A 20,750-nucleotide genomic window follows, 5' to 3' on the forward strand; every position below is an offset into this window, starting at 1 on the left:
CTCAAATGCAATTGTGCATCAAAAAAGTGAACAATTGGAAATTACGGGAAATGTCGTGAGTGAATTTCGCCGAATAACCGCACACAAAAACATCCGGGATAGGTAAAAACGCAGCGGGACAGCGTGGTTTGGCATTGCTAGATATTTAAATGGAAGTGGGTGGGCCTTCGCGCAGACGGCGATCTCTGACAGACCTGCAGATTTATCCGCGGAGGAATATTATTTAATTCCGGATCTAACCGCGCAGATAAGGCCCGCACGGGACCGCCACCGTTCGACCCGAGCCGCTCGGACTCGCTCGGCATTTTGTGCTCCGTTATTGAAGGGTGTTTTTGCATTGGCACCGCCCTTCCTGGCGGGGTGGGTCCGTGCGTCAGAGCTGCGCCACAGTCTGCGGCCGCTGGAGAAAATAGGCCGTCCTTCTGCTGGGCTGTTGCCTGCCTTCTGCCTGCCTTCCACGGCGTCCGGCCTTTTTTCTCTTAAACAACTCCTCTCCGGGTTTTATTAATGCGGAATGAGTGGTACGTACCCTCCCCTCCTTATGCGTCTCCACCCCTTCATTTTCCATGCGTGCGTCTGTGCCATCTATCCATCGCTGTCCCCCCACTTTCATATGGGATCTGCTGTTTATTTGTGCCCATTGATCAGTTTTGTCTCTTGTGCAATGCCTGTAAGGGACAGGAGAGCTTGCTTTGCCAGATATTGCTGTGTTTAGGGGTCTGGGATGCTTTGCTTTAGAAAAACCTGGCCTTTTTTGTCATGCATTGCATTGCATCTGTTTCATTTCCAACTCCAAATTCAACTTTGCCACATTGCTTTTGGGTTTGACATTTGACTTTTTGCAGATCAGAAGAAGGAAGCCATGGCCAGCGATGGGGGGAAAGCCAGCGGAGGTGAAGCTGGTACGAAAGGGAAAAGTTCTGGATCGCAGGTATCACAAATGTCAAGTTTGACTCAAATGGTGTCTAATAAGACTTAAGTGCCCACTTGTTTCTGCACCAAAAGCACTTCCTGATTATTGCAGGGCGCTTCGGTGCACCGTTGCACGCATTCACACTGTTCCTGTCTTAACCTGTTATGCTTTGCAGTACTTTGATAAAACATTTGTGAACCGGGTTAGGTAACACTTTTAATCTTTAGCATTACGGAATCAGAACAAACGGTTCATTATAATGATTTTGCACAAACATGCAATGGTGTGCAGAAGTCTGAAACAGCTTTAAAATAGTTTAAGAAACAAATTGGCATTAAGGAAAGAATTCACATTTATGAATTTGCTTTTCTGGTCACCAATTAAGTGCTACCAAATTTGTGAGAATAATACATGGAAATTATGTTATGTTCGTGTCAGCTCCATTAAAGCATAAATAAATAAGAAAAAGACATTGAAAAAGAAATGGATTTTATTTGTAAATGTAAATAATATAATAAACATAATATAAGTAAGAAATATAATTTTTGTGACAAGAAAGAGAACCTGAAAATAATGTTTTCTCAGCAAAAAATAAGTAAAATAAAAGTTTTTTTTCTTAAATTCCTGCAATATTTTACTTAAATGTCTTTAGTTAGTAAAGATTACTCAAATAAAAATAAATAAATATAGATAAATAAGAAAATAACTTTTGAAAAAGACGTTTATTTTGTTTGTAAATCTAAATAATATAATAAACAACAGATTTTTTGTGACAAGAAAGAGAACCTGAAAATTATGTTTTGTCAACAAAAAATAAAAATAAGTAAAATAAGAAGAAGTCTTTGTCAAATTCTTGCAATATTTTACTTAAATGTCTTAATTAGTAAATATTAATAATAAAAAAGATAAATAAATAAGAAAAATACATTGAAAAATAAATGTATTTTATTTGTTAATATAATAAACATAACATAAATAAGAAATATAATTTTTGTGACAAGAAAGAGAACCTGAACATTATGTTTTGTCAGCAAAAAATAATAATAAAAATAAAATAAGAAAGTCTTTCTCAAATTCTTGCAATATTTTACTTAAATGTCTTTAATTAGTAGATTAATAATATAAAAATAAATAAATACTAAGAACTTAAGAAAAACACTTGTACCCCTTTGTACTGAAATGTATTTTATTTGTAAATAGAAATAATATAATAAACATAACATAAATAAGAAATGTAATTTTGTGACAAGAAAGAGAACCTAAAAACTATGTTTTGTCAGCAAAAAATAATAATAAAAATATAAATAAAATAAGAAAAAATCCTTGCAATATTTTACTTATGTCTTTAATTAGTAAAAAATTATAATATTAAATAAATAGTTAAATAATAAGAAAAATACCCGATTGTACTGAAATGTATTTTATTAATTTTATTAAATATAAATAATATAATAAACATAACATAAATATACATAAGTTTTGTGACAACAAAGGGAACCTGATAATTATATTTTATGCTGGCACCAGTGCTGCTGTCATTAAAGCAACAAATAATTAAATACTAAAAATATAAATTAAAAAGGAATAGGAAAAGTCTTTCTCAAAATGTTGTGCATATTTTATTTAAATGTCTTTAATTAGTAAAAATTAATAATATAAAAATAAATTTCAAAAAGAAAACCTGAATATTATGTTTTATGTCAGCACCAGTGCTGCTGTCATTAAAACAAAAATGTTTTAAAAATAAAATAATAAAAATATAAATAAAATAAGAGAAGTCTTTCTCAAATTCTTTCACATATTTGACCTAAATGTCTTTAATTAGTAAAATTATTATTATTATTATTATTATTTGTTATAACAGATAACCTGATAATTTTTTTTCATGTCAGTTCCAGTGCTGCTGCCATTAAAGCAAGCAAATAAATAAATAAATACTAAAATATAGGCAGACAATATTTAAACATTCTACTACATTTTCTCTGAAATATATTTAAAATTCAAATAAAATATTTTAAATATAAATAAATAATAATATTAAAAAATAGAATTGTTTTGTTCATGTCAGCCCCAATGCTGCTGTCATTAAAGCAATACATTAATTAATTACATAAGCAGACAATATTTTTAAATTCTAGTACATTTTCACAAAAATATATTTAAAATTTTGCGTAATACAATAATACAAAATAATTTTGGTGAGAAAAAAATGATTGATAATCAAGTTTTGTTCATGTCAGCAACAGTACTAATGTTATTTTGTCATATTAATAATAATAATATTGGCAAAACAATAATTTAAGCAGAAGATATTTGCAAATTCCCATTTCTTTCAAATATATTTATTATAATATTATATACGTAAATAATTCATGTGAAAACAAAGAGGATGATCAACTTTTTTTTCATGTGTTGCAGTTATAATAATAATATTAAGAACTACTACTACTAATACTATATTATTAATAATAGGAGCTAAATATATTTTATATCTTTTTATTTAGATTTAGATTTATTTATATATAAGTACATTTTCACTCAAATATATTTATAATTATAAATTAATAAATAATTACATATTTTATGTGACAGCAAAGATAATGACAGTGTTGCTGTCATTAATGCAAAATAAGTAAATAAATACATTTGATAAAATTGTCCAGTCATTTTCCCCCTCACTTTTAGAAATATATTTTAAAAATTCAGTATTCAGTAATTCCAAAATACAGGCTAATTCTAATTATAAGTAATATAAATAATCAAATATAAATTGTGTAAATTATATTTATATTAAATAAGAATAAGAATCTCAAATTCATGCACATATATTATTTAATATTTAAAAATATTTATAATTTATATATATATATATATATATATATATAATATATATATATATATATATATATATATATATATATATATATATATTCTTTTTGTTTTTATTATTATTATTATTATTATTATTTGTGATAACCTAATAATTTTCATGTCAGTTCCAGTGCTACTGCCATTACATCAAGCAAATAAATAAATAAATACTAAAATATAGGCAGACAATAATTAAAAATTCCTACTATATTTATATTTATATACATTTAAAATGTAAATAAAATATTTTAAATAATAACAATATAATATAATTGCTCCAGTGCTGCTGTCATTAAAGCAAAAAGCAAAAAAATTATTAAATATAATAGAGAATAATAATCATGTTTTGTTCATGTCAGAAACAGTACTACTGTTATATTGTTATATTAATAATATAATAAAAAAAAAATATCATATTACTAATAATATAAGAAAAAAACAATATAAGCAGTAGATATTTGCAAATTCACATTTTCACTTCAATATATTTATGACAACAATTTATACGTTAATAATCTATGTGAAAACAGAGGATGATATAATATTGTTTTAATAATAATAATAATAATAATAATAATATATTAATAATAATAGGAGCTAAATATATTTTCACTCAAATATATTCGTAATTATATATTCACAAATCTTTGCAATATTTTATGTGACTGCTAGGAGAATGTCCTTAATGCAAAATAAATACAGATAAATAAATTATTTTGATAGTTCAAAAAATGATAATTACATTTCATTTCTAAATATAAATAACAATAGAAAATGAATAATAAATAATTACATAATGTAAATTATAATTCTAAATACTCTTTGTATTGGAAAACACCAGTGTTTTTAGACTTTTGCAACGCAGTGCACTCAAAATGTTTGTGTATAATATTCATGAGTCAGTTTTAACAGAAAGCCCTTCGAATGAGTTTTTCATCATGAATAGTTTGTCTCTGGAGGCCTTGATCGTGAAATGGAGAGTCTGTGGTTCACACGCACACTTACTCTTCCTGTGAGCCCGCCCACATCTGCTGACACTGACATCTCACTCTTTCTCTGTGTGTGTGTGTGTGTGTGTGTGTGTTTGTAGGATGCACAGCCGTCTCCTCTTGCATTGCTGGCGGCGACATGCAGCAAAATTGGTGGTGTTGGCGGCGAGGGTCAGGCGGCCACGCAACAACAGATAATAATCGACCCCAACCAGGGTCTGCTTCAGCTTCAAAACCCCACACACCAGCTAGAGCTGGTTCCTGCACAGCTAACAGGAAACGGCTGGCAGATCATAGCCACTTCCCCTGCGACCAAGGATGGCGTTCAGCAGCAGGCAACAGAGGGTGCTGCAGGGCGAAAGCTCAAAGCGGTGGCTTCGAATAACGCACCTGGACAGCAGCAGCAGCAACAGTTTCAAATCATCCAGGTGCAGAATCTGCCGAACTCATCCGGTGGGATTCAGTATCAAGTCATCCCACACCTCCAGACCGCCGACGGACAGCAGATCCAAATCAGCCCGAGTAACCCCGCGGCCTTAAGCGTCCAGCCCGAACAGATCCAGCTCATTCCCACTGGAAACAACCAAGCCATTTTGGCCACGCCCCAACGGGCCGGTTCGGCCAGCATCGTCGCGCAAAACCAGACGATCCCGCTTCAGATCAGGCCGTCGTTCCCTTTGCAGCTGCAAACCATTCAGGGTACGCAAGCGCCTATGGTGACCACTGTGCCCATCAACCTCGGTGGCGTGACTTTGGCGCTGCCGGTTATCAATAACGTCGCCGCGGGAGGCGGAGCTTCGGTGCAACTCGTCCAATCGGCCGACGGAAGCATTTCCAACGGAAGCCAAGTAAGCACAGCGGAATCCACGTGCACAACCACCAGCGACGCCATCGTCGCCACGTCTACAGATGCCACGACGTTATCCGTGGCGTCCGCCGGAACCGAAAGCCAGAAGGACGGTCAGGCGGGAGAGTCGGACGGCCAGAATCTGGGTCAATCCAATGGCCTCCAATCTGACCAGGCCGGACAAATCCAGCAGTTCCAAATCGTGGGGCATCCGGTTCTCCAGCAGATACAGATCCAGTCGCCCCAGCAGCAGGTCAGTGTTCATGTTTCGTCAGCGACATTTTTTTCACCCACAAAATGAGATGACTAAACAAAAACTTGTTTTGAATGACTTCACATTATGAAAAATGAAGGAAGGTTATTATAGTTAATTAAAATTAAAACTTTATTACTTGGAATAGAATTAACTGGAAAAAATGTGTGTGTATATATTAAATATATAAATACATATTTATTATTTTATGCATTGTTTAACAAATAAAAATGAGATAAAAGTGTTAGGGAGGGAGAACAGTTAATAAAAATAAAAATAATAAAATGTAATAAATACTTAATAAAAATAAATAAAATCCACTTTATAGTAGAATGTATGTAGGAGGGTTATTTTAGTTAACAAAAAGTAAAATCATCAACAAAAAACCTTTATTACTTGAAATAAAATTTAAATTAACTTTAACTGGGACCCCCCCCCCTCCCCACAAAAAAAAATATATGTATATATATATATATATATATATATATATATATATATATATACGTAAGACAATGGTTAAACATTTCAGTTTATTTTAGTTTATTTTATGTACCTAAATAACAAACAAATAAAATTAATAAATCTATTTAGGCATATTTAAAATACAAATATACAACTAATAAAAACACCTCGACAAAATTACAAAAAACTAAAATGAAAACAGCAAGTATAAATTTTTTTTTTTTAATTTGTTCTAAATATTATCTCAACGATACTACAATCAAACTGGTATGCTATGTAGGTATATATTTATTTATTTTGAAATATTTAGTTATTACAATTATAAGCTTTAACATAAATAAAATAAAACTTATATAGACAATTTTTTACAAACTAATAAAAATGAAAAAACTAACAAAATTGCTAAAACTAGCTACAATTAAATTGAAAACAAAATCTAAAAAATAATATAATAAAAATTGCTAAATATTAATAAAAACTAATGATATCGCAATACTAAAACAACAGTTATTTATTTATTTTACAGATTTATTATTAAGAGACGAAACAGTTTGGGAGGGACAACGGTTAATAAAAATCAAAAGTAATAAAATTTAATAACTAAATAATAAAATTAATAATAAAAACTAAAATAAAACTGGTATGCAATGTATGTATTTACTAGTGGTGGGCCGTTATCGGCGTTAACGTGCTGCGTTAACGTGAAACTCTTATCGCGCGATAAAAAAAATATCGCCGTTAATCTATTCTCAAATTTGGGTTGGGAGCTGGGTCTAAACTACGCAAGCTATGATGACTTTCACCTTGATAGTTTAACACGGATGTATACCGAAGACTATAGAATATGGTCGCGCGTTTAAGTCTCCTCCGCCAAAACACAGACGGGATCGCGTCGTCCTCCATTCATAAAAACCGAATCTAGTATAGCGAAATGGCACGTAAATTCGTCGTTTTTTGGATTCATAAATCAAATGTTGGTCAGTCACTTAATTCAAATCGCGATATGGACTAGTGTATGTGAAAACTGAAATGCAAAAAGACCGTTTTAATATGAATCCGGTATGTTCCGTTTGCCTAGCTGTATGTATGAATGATGGAGACGAGCTTTTACTACACGCATACTGAAACACACGTGACGCTCCCGGTAATTTTTGGCATTTTCATCTCACATGAACAGATAAACTCAATCTCCCAAACTGCTGTGAGTGTCACTTTTACCGTTTCATTTGAGAAAACTAGCATCATATCATACTGTATACACAGAAACTTCACGGCAACCTGTCAAAATAAAAGTACCGTGTAACATGTAATGGGTTGGGTAGGTGTTGACGTTAAAAAAAACACAATCTAATAGGTAGAAAAAATAATTTCATTGTTAGTTAGTTAGTAAACACAAGTACATCTAATTGAACATAATTTATTTTCATCAACAAATTATCATAGAACAGCTTTATGAGCTTTATGATCCATTCTCAAAGACTTTTAGTCATTATTTGGGAAGCACACATATTCTGAATGCCTTCAGCAGAATTCAAATTAGCCATTTTAATCTAGATTAATCTAGATTAATTCCAAGATTTAATCTAGATTAAAAAAATTAATCTATGCCCACCCCTAGTATTTACGCATTTTGAAATACGTAGTTACTGAAATTATGAACTTCAACTGAAATAAAATCTAAAATAAATCTTACTTAATTTTAGCAACATTTCTTTCTTACTACTTGCTACTGTAGATTTAGTCGTCTAAAACTAAAACAATTCAAATGACTAAAATATGACTAAAGACTAAATCACAGTTTGCTGTCGAAATGAGCAGGTCGTCCAGGGCTCCATACAGACGTTACAACCAATGCAGCAGAACCTCCAGCTGCAGGCCTTCCAGAATCCCACGCAGGTTCTGATCCGGACGCCCACGATCACCCCGTCGGGACAGATCAGCTGGCAGACGGTCCAGGTCCAGAACGCCGGCATGCCCCAGCAGCTGACGCTCGCCCCCGTGACGTCCAACGCGAGTGGAGGGACGTTCACGCAGATCGCTCCGCTGACGCTCGGCGGGTCGCCCATCACACTCAGCGCCGCCCAGCTGCCCACTGGGACCGGGGTGCAGACGGTGAACATCGCCGGTTTGGGCGCGGCTGGAGTGCAGGTGCAGGGCGTCCCGCTCACCATCACCGGTGTGCAAGGTAAGAGCCTCCCACCTGTCATGTGACACCTGTTGAATCATAAATAATTTAGCGATTTGAATTTATTCAAGGAAAAACTTGTTTATGTTCAGCTCAGAATCATTTTGTGCAAGCAGATGTAGCTTTTGTTTAAACCCTGTTAACATTTTTGCGTTATGACAATATTTTCCTGAAAATTAAGCACATTTCCCCTTATGTTTGAACATTTTTGTGTAATTAGTGCTAGTCTCAGTTTCATGAAATCATTTCAGTGATTGATTTGTTTACATCTGTGTAAATACAGAAAAAGCAGTACAGAAAGTACTGCTGTGATGTAAAAACAATATACCGTTTAAAACGTAATTAATTAAATGATTAATAAAAATAATAAAAAAATCAAAAACTATATTTTTAAAATAAATAATTTACTTTTTCTGAGAATGAGGCAAAGTTATTATAGTTAACTAAAACTAAAACCATAAAAAGCTTTATTAATTGAAATAAAATACACTTTAACTAAATTAAAATAAAATATTTAAAAAAAAATGTTTATTTGAGTTTAACTTTATGTGCAAAAATAATTAAAACTGGAACTGAAATAAAATGGATAATTAATTATAGGCATATTAAAAATAATACAAATAAAAATACATCAACAAAATTACAAAAACTAAAATAATTAATTAAATTGTTAATAAAAATAAAAAAAAAATCTAAAACTATATTTTTAAAATAAATAATTTACTTTTTCTGAGAATGAGGCAAAGTTATTATAGTTAACTAAAACTAAAACCATAAAAAGCTTTATTAATTGAAATAAAATACACTTTAACTAAATTAAAATAAAATATTTAAAAAAAAATGTTTATTTGAGTTTAACTTTACGTGCAAAAATAATTAAAACTGAAACTGAAATAAAATGGATAATTATTTATAGGCATATTAAAATAATACAAATAAAAACACATCAACAAAATTACAAAAACTAAAATAATGAATTAAATGGTTAATAAAAATAATAAAAAATAATGAATTTAAAAAAAATAATAAAATAATTCACTTTTTTCACATTATACTAGTGAATATGTAGGAGGGTTTTTATTGTTAACTAAAACTAAAAACAAAAAAGCTTTATTAATTGAAATAAAATACACTTTAACTGAATTAAAATAAAATATTTTTAAAAAAATGTTTATTTGAGTTTAACTTTACGTACAAAAATAATTAATACTGGAACTGAAATAAAATGGATTATTATTTATAGGCATATTAAAAATAATACAAATAAAAACACATCAACAAAATTACAAAAACTAAAATAATGAATTAAATGGTTAATAAAAATAATAAAAAATAGTGAAATTTAAAAAAATAATTAATAAAATAATTCACTTTTTTCACATTATAGTAGTGAATATGTAGGAGGGTTTTTATTGTTAACTAAAACTAAAAACATAAAAAAGCTTTATTCATTGAAATAAAATACACTTTAACTAAATTAAAATAAAATATTTAAAAAATATATTTCCGTTCATTTAAGTTTAACTTCATGTACAAAAATAATTAAAACTGAAGCTGAAATAAAATTAATAATTATTTATAGGCATATTACAAATACAAATAATAAAAACACATCAGGAAAATTACAAAAACTGCAATACTTAATTAAACAGTTAATAAAAATATAAATGACAAAAACTGATTAAAGTGAAAACAGAAAGTATAAAAAATTAAAACTAGTTCAAAATCTTTATCAAAAACTGTAGTAATATCTCAGCGATACTAAAATATTTATATTTAGATACTAAAAATATTTATTAATAAAAAACATCAACAAAATATATATGGAAATATTCTTAATAAACTAATAAAAACTAAATTCCTAAAACTAGCTCTAATTAAAATAAAAATAATTAAAATAATAAAAACAAATGAACAAAATTACAAAAAGGAACTAAAATTAAAATGAAAACTGCAAGTATAAAACTATAGAAGTAAATACAAATTCAAAATATTAATTCACTATATTACTATATTAGTATCTCAGTGATACTAAAATAAGACTGGTATGCAAGGTATTTATTTATTTATTATTAATTTATTTTAAAATATTGAGTTATTAAAAAAAACTTGAACTGAAGTAAAAGAAAATATAAAAAATAAACTCTGTTTGAGCAACCTTTCTCAGCTTAACTAAAATAAGTAAAACTAAAATAAAATGTATTAAAAAATATATAGAAAACTAAAACTAATAAAAAATAATAAATTGTAGACATTTTTAAAAACTAATAAAAATTACAAAAACACAAACAAAACTGCTAAAACTAGCTACAATTAAAATGAAAACAAAATATAAAAATAAAAATTAATGCAAAATATTAATCAAAACTGTAATATCTCAATACTAAAACAACTCTTATTTATTTATTAAGATTTATTTATTACAATAATCAAAATTTGTGTGATGTAAATGTGCTTATTTGTCTGGAAAAATTCATAAAGATTAACATTTCATTTAAACTGGAAAATATATTTTTTCCCCTTGGTTTTTGAGGAGAAGGCATGAGTTATTAATAGATGTTGTAATAATCACAATATTTTAAACCCATTTATCCAAAGTGTAATATATGGCCGCTGTTTCTTGATTAAAACTATTTGATGTTTAATTTTTATTTAGTGTTTTCTCAAACCATAGTAAACTAGTGTGGAACAGTAGCATGAAATGTAGTTGTGTGTTTTTCCATAGACTGTTCATTACTCATGAAGTAAAATGGCAAATTAAGGCATTTATATTTTATGAGTCGGAGTCTAAATGTTGTTTCCAAATGCTTGGTAAGGTGTCAGATTGCAGACTCTTTGTTATTGGCCTTTGCATGTCTGGATCCACTGTTGACTAGCTTTTCTTATGGAAAATAAGGGCTGTTTTAACAGATTTCAACTGGAACTCACAAACTCTCCAAAATCTGCTGATGTTTTGAACAGTTTTCTCAATCAGCTGTTCACAGAGTGATTTAATCAGCTGTGCTGTTTGTGAATTCCAACAGGTCAGCAGCAGGGTCAAGAAGGGGTCAAAGTTCAATCTGCCCCAGTGACGGTCACTGTTGGTAACATCAGCAGCACGACCCTGAACGCAGTGAGTCCAGACCAGATGGGTCAGGTCCAGAGCCCGTCAGACCAGGAGGGTCAGCCCAGCAAAAGGCTGCGCAGGGTGGCCTGTTCCTGCCCCAACTGCAGGGATGGAGAGGGGAGGTACGTCTGAAAATAAAAACAGAGGGAACGAGGAATAAAGGAGTGTAATATGAGATTGTACAAGTGGATGAACCGAAAGAGATTAAACCAGGGGATTAAAAGACTTTCATGCTCTTTAGTTTTTCCTCCTTCATGCTGTTGGCATGTCCGTCATGGCATAAAAAAGATAAAAGAAATTGTATCATTTTATTTCTCAATTCTGACTTTTTTTTATTTCACTATTTGGACTTTTGGCTTAGAGTTTACATCTTGCAATTCTGAGAAAAGTTTCAGTTTTGCAAGATAAAAAGTTGTAATTACATTTTTTATTCTGCAACAGAATAAAGATATAAACTCTAATTCGACTTCTAAGAAATAACTTTGAATTGTAAGTTATAAACTTAGAATTCTAAGAAAATAGAATTGCAAGACAAACTTAAAATGAAAAAGTTAGAATTGCAAGATATAAACTCAGAATTCCAAAAAAAAGGGTTAGAATTAGAAGATGTAAATTTAGAATTTTAAGAAAAAAACTTAACATAAACTCATAATTCTAAGAAAATAGCTAGAAGTTATAATAGTTATAATTGCAAGGTATAAAGTGAGAATTCTAATAAAATAGTTAGAATGGGAATTATGGAAAAAAGTCAAAATTGTGGGAGAGAAAAAGTTAGAATTGCAAGGTATAAACTTAGAATTTTAAGAAAATACTTAGAATTGCAAGATATAAACTTAGAATTCTAAGAAAATAGAATTGCAAGACAAACTTAAAATGAAAAAGTTAGAATTGCAAGATATAAACAGAATTCTAAAAAATTAGAATGGCAAGATATAAACTCAGAATTCCAAAAAAAAGGGTTAGAATTAGAAGATGTAAATTTAGAATTTTAAGAAAAAAACTTAGAGTTGTAAGACATAAACTCATAATTCTAAGAAAATACCTAGAAGTTATAATAGTTATAATATAGTTATAGTTGCAAGATATTAAGTGAGAATTCTAATAAAATAGTTAGAATGGGAATTATGGAAAAAAGTCAAAATTGTGGGAGAGAAAAAGGTTAGAATTGCAAGGTATAAACTTAGAATTTTAAGAAAATACTTAGAATTTCAAGATATAAACTTAGAATTCTAAGAAAAATTGTTAGAATTGTAAGGTATAAACTTTGAGGAAAATTGTTAGAATTGCAAGATATAAACTTAAAATTCTCAAAAAAAATGTTAGAATTGCAAGATATAAACTTAAAATTCTCAAAAAAAAATTGTTAGAATTGTAACGTATAAACTTAAAGATTTAAGAAAATACCTAGAATTGCAAGATATAAAGTGAGAATTCTAATAAAATAGTTAGAATGGGAATTCTGGAAAAATGTCAAAATTGTGGGAGAGAAAAAGGTTAGAATTGCAAGGTATACTCTTAGAATTTTAAGAAAATACTTAGAATTGCAAGATATAAACTTAGAATTCTAAGAAAAATTGTTAGAATTGTAAGGTATGAACTTAGAATTCTAAGAAAAATTGTTAGAATTGTAAGGTATGAACTTAGAATTCTAAGAAAAATTGTTAGAATTGTAAGGTATAAACTTAGAACTCTAAGAAAAATTGTTAGAATTGTAAGGTATAAACTTAGAACTCTAAGAAAAATTGTTAGAATTGTAAGATATAAACTTAGAATTCTAAGAAAAATTGTTAGAATTGCAAGGTATGAACTTAATTCTAAAAAAAAAAGTTAGAATTGTAAGGTATAAACTTAAAATTTTAAGAAAATAGTTATAATTGCAAGATATAAAGTGAAATTCTAAGAAAAGTTAGAATTGCAACTGTTTTTTTCTGTCACAGATTAAAAAATAAAAAAGGTAATTCATATTTTCTTGGAATTCTGAGTTGAAATCTCACAATTCTGAAAAAAAATCATATTCAATTCAAATTCAATTCAAATTGTGACAAATAAACATAAAGTAAATATTGTGAGATCAAAAGTTTTTAGTAAATAAAACAGTAAAAAAAAAGCTAATATAAAGATATTATAAATGTTAAAAGTCTCTTTAGCAGATTTCAATTTGTGTTTTGGCCAGCTAAAGCAATTTTTTTAATTAATTTCTGTGTGTTCTGACAGAAATAACAGTGACCCGTCAAAGAAGAAGCAGCACGTGTGTCACATGGAGGGTTGCGGGAAGGTTTATGGCAAAACGTCTCACCTGAGGGCTCACCTGCGCTGGCACACGGGAGAGAGGCCATTCGTCTGCAACTGGATCTTCTGCGGGAAACGCTTCACCAGGAGCGACGAGCTTCAGCGGCATCGCAGGACGCATACAGGTGCGTAAACACCCACACACATGCACGCAACAGGATGGAACAGATGCACAGGAGGAATCAAATGAACATGTGCATGTTTCTATCAGCCAGACTGATTAACCAATCAAACTCCTGTCAGCTCCAGAAAATACAGCACAGACAAATGTTGGTTGAAACTGTTATTTTAATTTAAACTTCTTGGCACTGAATGCAGTATATTTCGATAAAATGCAATGCAATTATTTATACAACATTTAAAAAAAAATCTAATTAATACTAATATCCTGATTTATTATTAGTGTTGGAAACAGTTGTGCTGCTTAATATTTTTTTGGAAACAATGAACCTTTTTTTCAGGATTCTTTGATCATTAAAGGTTCAAAAGAACAGCATTTATTTCAAATAAAAAGGTTTTCTAACAATATACACTACTGTTCAAAAGTTTGGGGTCGGTCAATTTTTATTCTTTCTTTTATTACCAAGGATGTGTTAAATTAATAAAAAGTGATAGTATAGATTTACATTGTTAGAAAAGATTTATATTTTAAATAAATGCTGTTCTTTTTAACTTGTTATTCATCAAAGAATCCTGAAAAAATTCACAGGTTCCGAAAAAATATTTACACCCGTTTCCAACATTGATAAATGTAATAACAAATCAGAATATTAGAATGATTTCTGAGGATTATGTGACATTTAAGACTGGAGTAACAGCTGATGAAAATTCAGCTTTGCATCGCAGGAATAAATTATATCTTAAAGTAAATTGAAATAAAAAACATTATTTTATATTGTAATAACATTTTGCAATATTACTGTTTTTTTTCTGTATTTTTGATCAAATAAATGCAGCCTTAATGAGCAGAAGAGACTTAAATATTATATAGTATTTTATATCGTATAAACAACCCATAAAAACAAATTTAAAACAAAGCATGTATGGTAACCCCGCCCTTTTATAGGTTATTTCAAGGCATATTTCATGCCATTTTTTCATTTCAAGGTGTATATAACATCTTATTTCAGGTTATTTGCCACATTTTACATTTCACACCACATAATTATTTACATTCACTTTTGATTAGGCTTATAATTATTGATTAATTTCATGATATATTGATTTGTTTTATTGTTTGCGTCATTTCATTTAAAGGTGTATTTCATGTTATTCACTTGTTTATTTAATTTTAAGGTGTATTTCATGTCATTTTTTTATGTTTAATAAATTTCACTTCAATTTATTAGTATTTTATATTTTTTATAGAAATTATTTATTTATTGTGACATTCCATGACATATTTAGGGGTCAAGCAACGAAGGTGCGATGACACCTATTGTATCTGTTGGCGTTATCTTCTTCTCCTTCTGCTTCGTTTATTCCGCTCTTGAGTCTATAGCTGCCCATAAAACCGCTTGTGGGAAAGTTGTGTAACTTGTCACACTGATAGAGGACAGTCGCAACATTAACCATAGCAAATTTGTAGTCTCTAACTCAAACTCTGTAGTGCCACCACTTGTCCAAAATTTCACTCATGTTTATGCTAATAAATTTTGAACTGTAAGGCACACAACCTACTTTTTCAAACTCGTCCTAGACGGTTTGTCTGATTTTCACCAAAATTGGCTCAGATCCTCTTCAGACCATGATGGCAAAACGTTGTTGAATTCAAGTTGATCAGTCAAACCGTTCTCGAATAACGCGCAAACGAATTCTACAAAAAGCACGCAAAAATGGATGTGACGCTATATCTCCACAACGTTTTGGCAGATTGAGACCAAGGGGCAACCTCCCGCTCTCTCTATTGAAACCAACACGGAAGTGTCTTAAAATGCAATTCATCGACTGGCCGCTTGAGGCTGGCTGCAAAAGAGAGTCAGTCCCATTGACTCCCCATGTTAAAATGCCCAACTTTACAGCAGAAAAAAGTATGTTTACAGCCTGGTTCAAAAAATGGTTTTGGTCTATATAGCTAGTTTTGCCCTTCATGTCAACTGTGAGGGGGGTGAATTTTTTTATAACTCATCCGTTTAAGTTATATTAAGCCTTAAAGTTCAGCATAATTAAGGGCGTGTCCACTTGAGTGACAGGGGGATTGCCGCTGCTGTCACCACTGTCGCGCTAGGCGGGCGTGGTTTCAGCAACCAGCTCCACCCACGTCCCGCCTTTTTGCCCATTTTTGATTAGCCGGGAGTGACGCGCGGTGACCCGTTTCCAAGATGGCGACGGCCGAATCCCGCCCACAACAGGCTTCAAAATAGCGCTTCAGAATCCTACGGGTGACGTCACGGATACTACGTCCATATTTTTTACAGTCTATGATTGAGACCAAACTTAGTGTGTGTTATAACAAGCATGACCTGAGGATACCTGCAGTGTTCCGACGCAGTGGCACCTGGGGCCAGATTCACGAAACATTCTTAAGAACAATGTAATTATGATTTACAAAATCGAGTCAGAGATTGAATTAAACATTTTTTATTTTACTTGGCCTACAAATACGACATAATCTTTGGTCGTATTTAGCGCATATGTGCAGGACGTTTTTGCTGTAGTTTGCGCACACACATACCGGAGGCGTTCATTCGGACGAGGGAAGAAAAACAACGCAAAAGTGAATAAAACTGATCGGCAAAGCTTAAGACAGACTAGGGATGGCGAAAACTAAAAAATTTCTTGACCGACCACCGAGCCTCATTAGCCGGTTGAAACCGGTTAACCGATTAGTTTAATATGGTACGCTATTTGAAATAACAGCCATTTCGAGCCGCGCCTGCAATTTCGCAACTCTGTCGCATCTCTCTGCCGCTCTGCCTCCCGCACACACACTGCCACTCACGTCACTTTTTTAAAATCCCCGACAGCGCGAAACATGAGTCCCGCAAACGCGGCGCCGAAGAGCTTGTTGTATGTAATCGTAGGACAAATGGCTCCTTAGTTTCAAATGGTTTGGGTACAAGGTGATCGCTTTGAAAATAAAGGCGTTTGTCTAGGTTAGAAGCTCATTTGAAACATTGCCACGGCTCATTTAAGAAAATGACAGCTCCGAAGAGACGCCGCTTTAGTTGAGGTAGTGCTAACCATCATAGATGATGTGCTGCTACTATATTTAAGCACTGTATCACACAAGTTGCAACTTACATCTGTCTCATTCTTTTTGGTGAAATGGTCCCACACACTACTTTTCTTTGCACGCTTCATCCTGTCGTCTGCCCTGGCTCTAACCTCGAGTGTTTTAGCCTGTTGCCTTTACTTTTCGCAAACCTTGTGAGCGCACGAACCCAAACGCTGTGACCTCGCGCCAAATGTTTTTATTGGTTTATTAAGTACAAACAGGCGAGTTATGAAAAATTGAGTGTGAGGGATAATTTGTTCACTTAACACAAAAAGATGAGGAATGAGATGGCTAACTGTAGTAGCGTATAGTCCACTGTCTATAATAGCCTAATTTAGATATCACTTTTTTTTAACCGACTACCGACAACTTTGACCGGTTAACGTTGATACGGTCAACCACCGGTCAAACGATCATCGGTTAACATCCCTAAGACAGACCCTTTAAAAGTAACGGTTCAAAAACACGGCGCATTAAAAACATGAAGCCAAGCACCAGTCAAAGTCGTGATGAAAATGTGCATGCTTATGATTATTAGGATAATCTCCAGAAACAGCAAAAAAGAGTGTTTACAAATGCGTTTTCAGCCATGTATTCACTCAGATAGATGTATCTTTTTTTTTTCTTAAGGAAAAAAATTAAGATGTTCTTAAGAACATATGTGACCCTGGAGCACAAAACCAGTCTTAAGTCGCTGGGGTATGTTTGTAGCAATAGCCAAAAATACATTGCATGGGTCAAAATTTTTGATTTTTCTTTTATGCCAAAAACCATTGAGAAATTAAGTAAAGTTCATGTTCCATGAAGATTTTTTGTAAAATTCCTACTGTAAACATATCAAAATGTAATTTTTGATTTGTAATATGCATTGTTAAGAACCTAATTTGGACAACTTTAAAGGTGATTTTCTCAGTCTTTTTGATTTTTTTGCATCCTCAGATTTCTGATTTCAAATAGATGTATCTCAGTCAAATATTGTCAACAAACCATACATCAATAGAAAGCTTATTTATTTAGCTTTCATATGATGTATAAATCTCAGTTTTGTCAAATTTAACCTTATGACTGGTTTTGTGGTCCAGGGTCACATATTTGAGAACTTCTTAGAATTTATCTTAAGAAATTTCTTAATTTATTTCTTAAGGAGATATTCGTGAATCCGGCCCCTGGTCAGGAGATACAATTTTTTTCTTTTTGCTTATAACTTCTGAATGGTTATAAGCGCCACCTAGTGGTAAAATCAAATATTCACGTGCTTATAACTTTGGGTGTGGTCGACTTATTCTTACAGGAGTAGACTCCTGAATCCTTTCTAAGTCCAGCGATACCAAACATGCCAGGTTTTGCCTTATGGTTTAGCGCTTAAAAAACATTTCCCAATATCTTAGAAACCGTTACTCCGATCGACACAAAACCACCATAGAAAATACAGAAACATAGAGTGCCGACTACACACTAATGCCCAATTGCCAAAATTTTGATAGTGACAAAAAATTCCATTCCAAAGGTTATCCATCGGTCATTTTTTCTCTTGTCATATAGAAAAATATCTAATTACTCCAAAACAAAATGAGATATTTTCACCAAATTTGACACACACATGTATGGGCACACTCTAAGGACACATGACATATTTGGTGAGATTGTGCCTCTTGGTGGCGCTATAACTGAACAAAACATGAAATTGCCACTGAGTACGGTACAATAGAGTAATATGATAGAAAATGCTACATTTTTACCAATACATTGGTGTACCATTACAAAACTTTGTATGTGCCATTGAGACCTGAAAGCATTCAAAACATTTTCAGACAGTGCCACCTTGTGGTCAAAAGTGATAACCGATTAAATCGTATTACTAGTTTTTTTTTTTTTTTTACATTTTCACCTATTTTGACTAAAATCACTTTAAAATGGTTTCAATTACTCATTGCTGCCCTTGTTCTGATGCTTCCCTAGCCTAGTGCTTGCAGCTATATTTAATAATTAAATTCAGAATTCTGACTACCGGAATCAATTCTATAATATACATTTTTAAATATATTAAATTATATATTATTACATAACTTAAGAAATAAACTATAAATTAGGTAAATGACATAATATGAATAATTGTAAATTCTATTAAAATAGAAAACAGCTACTTTAAATTGTAATATAATTTCACATTTTTATTGTTTTTACTGTATTTTTGATCAAATAAATGCAGGCCTGGTAAGCAGAAGAGATTTGTTTCCAAAAAAAAAAAAAAAAAAAAAAAAAAAATCTTACTGATCCTTAAGGTTTTAACAGTATTTCACAATTCTGACTTTTTTACTCATAATTGTGAGTTTATCTCACAAATCTGACTTTTTATTTTTAATTTGTAATTTTTAATTCATATCTTGCAAGTTTTTTTTTTTAATTCCGAGTTTATATTTTGCAATTCTGACTTTTCCTTTGAATCCTGATATAATAATATATAACATTATATATTATATAACATCAAATGTAATATACAGTCAGCCATCCTAATTTTTTTCACTGCACTGGTTTGCATTAAAATTTGGGATTTTCCTTCATCTATATGATGCCTTTAAGTGCAATACGTGGTTGTTTATATGTGCATTTCTTCTTATTGTTTTATTTGCCCTCATTAATATCAGCAATAAATCAGTAATGGGCCACCTTGAGCCTTAGACATCATGTTTTGAGAAACCCACATGAGTCGACCACAGAACCAGTGTCTGTTCTTTCTCAGATCTGAATAATCAAGTGATTTTCTGTGTCCCGTTCAGGTGAGAAGAGGTTCGAGTGTCCGGAATGTTCCAAGAGGTTCATGCGGAGCGACCACCTGTCAAAGCACATCAAAACCCACCAGAACAAGAAAGGTGGGGCGGCACTTACCATCATCACCACAGATGAGATGGAGGAGGAGGTGGACGAGGTGCTGGGCTCGCCGAGGATCGTCACGGTGGCGTCGCTCTCGCAGGATTCGAACCCGGCCACGCCCACCACTTCAAACAATTTAGAGGAGGAGTTCGAGTAGTTTTCCCTCCCAAAAAAATGATCGGCTGAAAGCACCACAATATCGTTTGTCGGTTTGTTTATATGTTGATTTGTTTATGTTCTTCATTCTTTTTCTATCGACAATGGACAGCTGTTTGAGCGCACTCGATTTTTCATATGGAAAATTAATACTATCAAATATTATGACAAAGAATAATCTAATGGAAATATGGAATAGTATGAGCTGTTAAGAGATGCCGGTTTTGTTACAAGTAGCACAAGAAGTTCCCAGATGCTCCTGAAGATGTCGCTATGCACAAAAATAATATATATATATATATCTGTTTCAACGTGGTTTCGATCGAAAACGTGTTTCCACTACAGGATATAGAAATAAAAAAGGTAATTATGATTTTTTGTTTTTCTTTCTCACAATTCGGACTTTTTATTTTTCATTCTGAATTTGTATTTTCGCAAGTCAGATTTTTTTTTTCCTGTGAATCCTGAATTTATATCTTGCAGTTCTGACTTTTTTCAATTCTGAGTTTATATTTTGCAATTCTGACTTTTTTTCCACAACTTTTTTTATATGTATATTTTACAATTCTGACTTCTTTTACTTTAAATTCT

At 31.7% G+C, this 20,750-nt stretch overlaps 1 protein-coding gene across 1 annotated transcript; it reads left to right on the top strand.

Moving 5' to 3' along the window:
- Positions 1-850: 850 nt before the first annotated feature.
- Positions 851-20,539, top strand: sp4 (sp4 transcription factor). The gene is made up of 6 exons (XM_073822427.1): positions 851-931; positions 4,875-5,877; positions 8,134-8,520; positions 11,544-11,748; positions 13,841-14,040; positions 19,910-20,539. The coding sequence occupies exons 1-6, from the start codon at positions 863-865 to the stop codon at positions 20,158-20,160; spliced, it is 2,115 nt and encodes a 704-aa protein (XP_073678528.1). The 5' UTR covers positions 851-862; the 3' UTR covers positions 20,161-20,539.
- The last annotated feature ends 211 nt before the right edge of the window (positions 20,540-20,750 follow it).

The sequence above is a fragment of the Garra rufa genome, chromosome 17 (assembly GCF_049309525.1).
Source record: "Garra rufa chromosome 17, GarRuf1.0, whole genome shotgun sequence".
Lineage (NCBI taxonomy): Eukaryota > Metazoa > Chordata > Actinopteri > Cypriniformes > Cyprinidae > Garra > Garra rufa.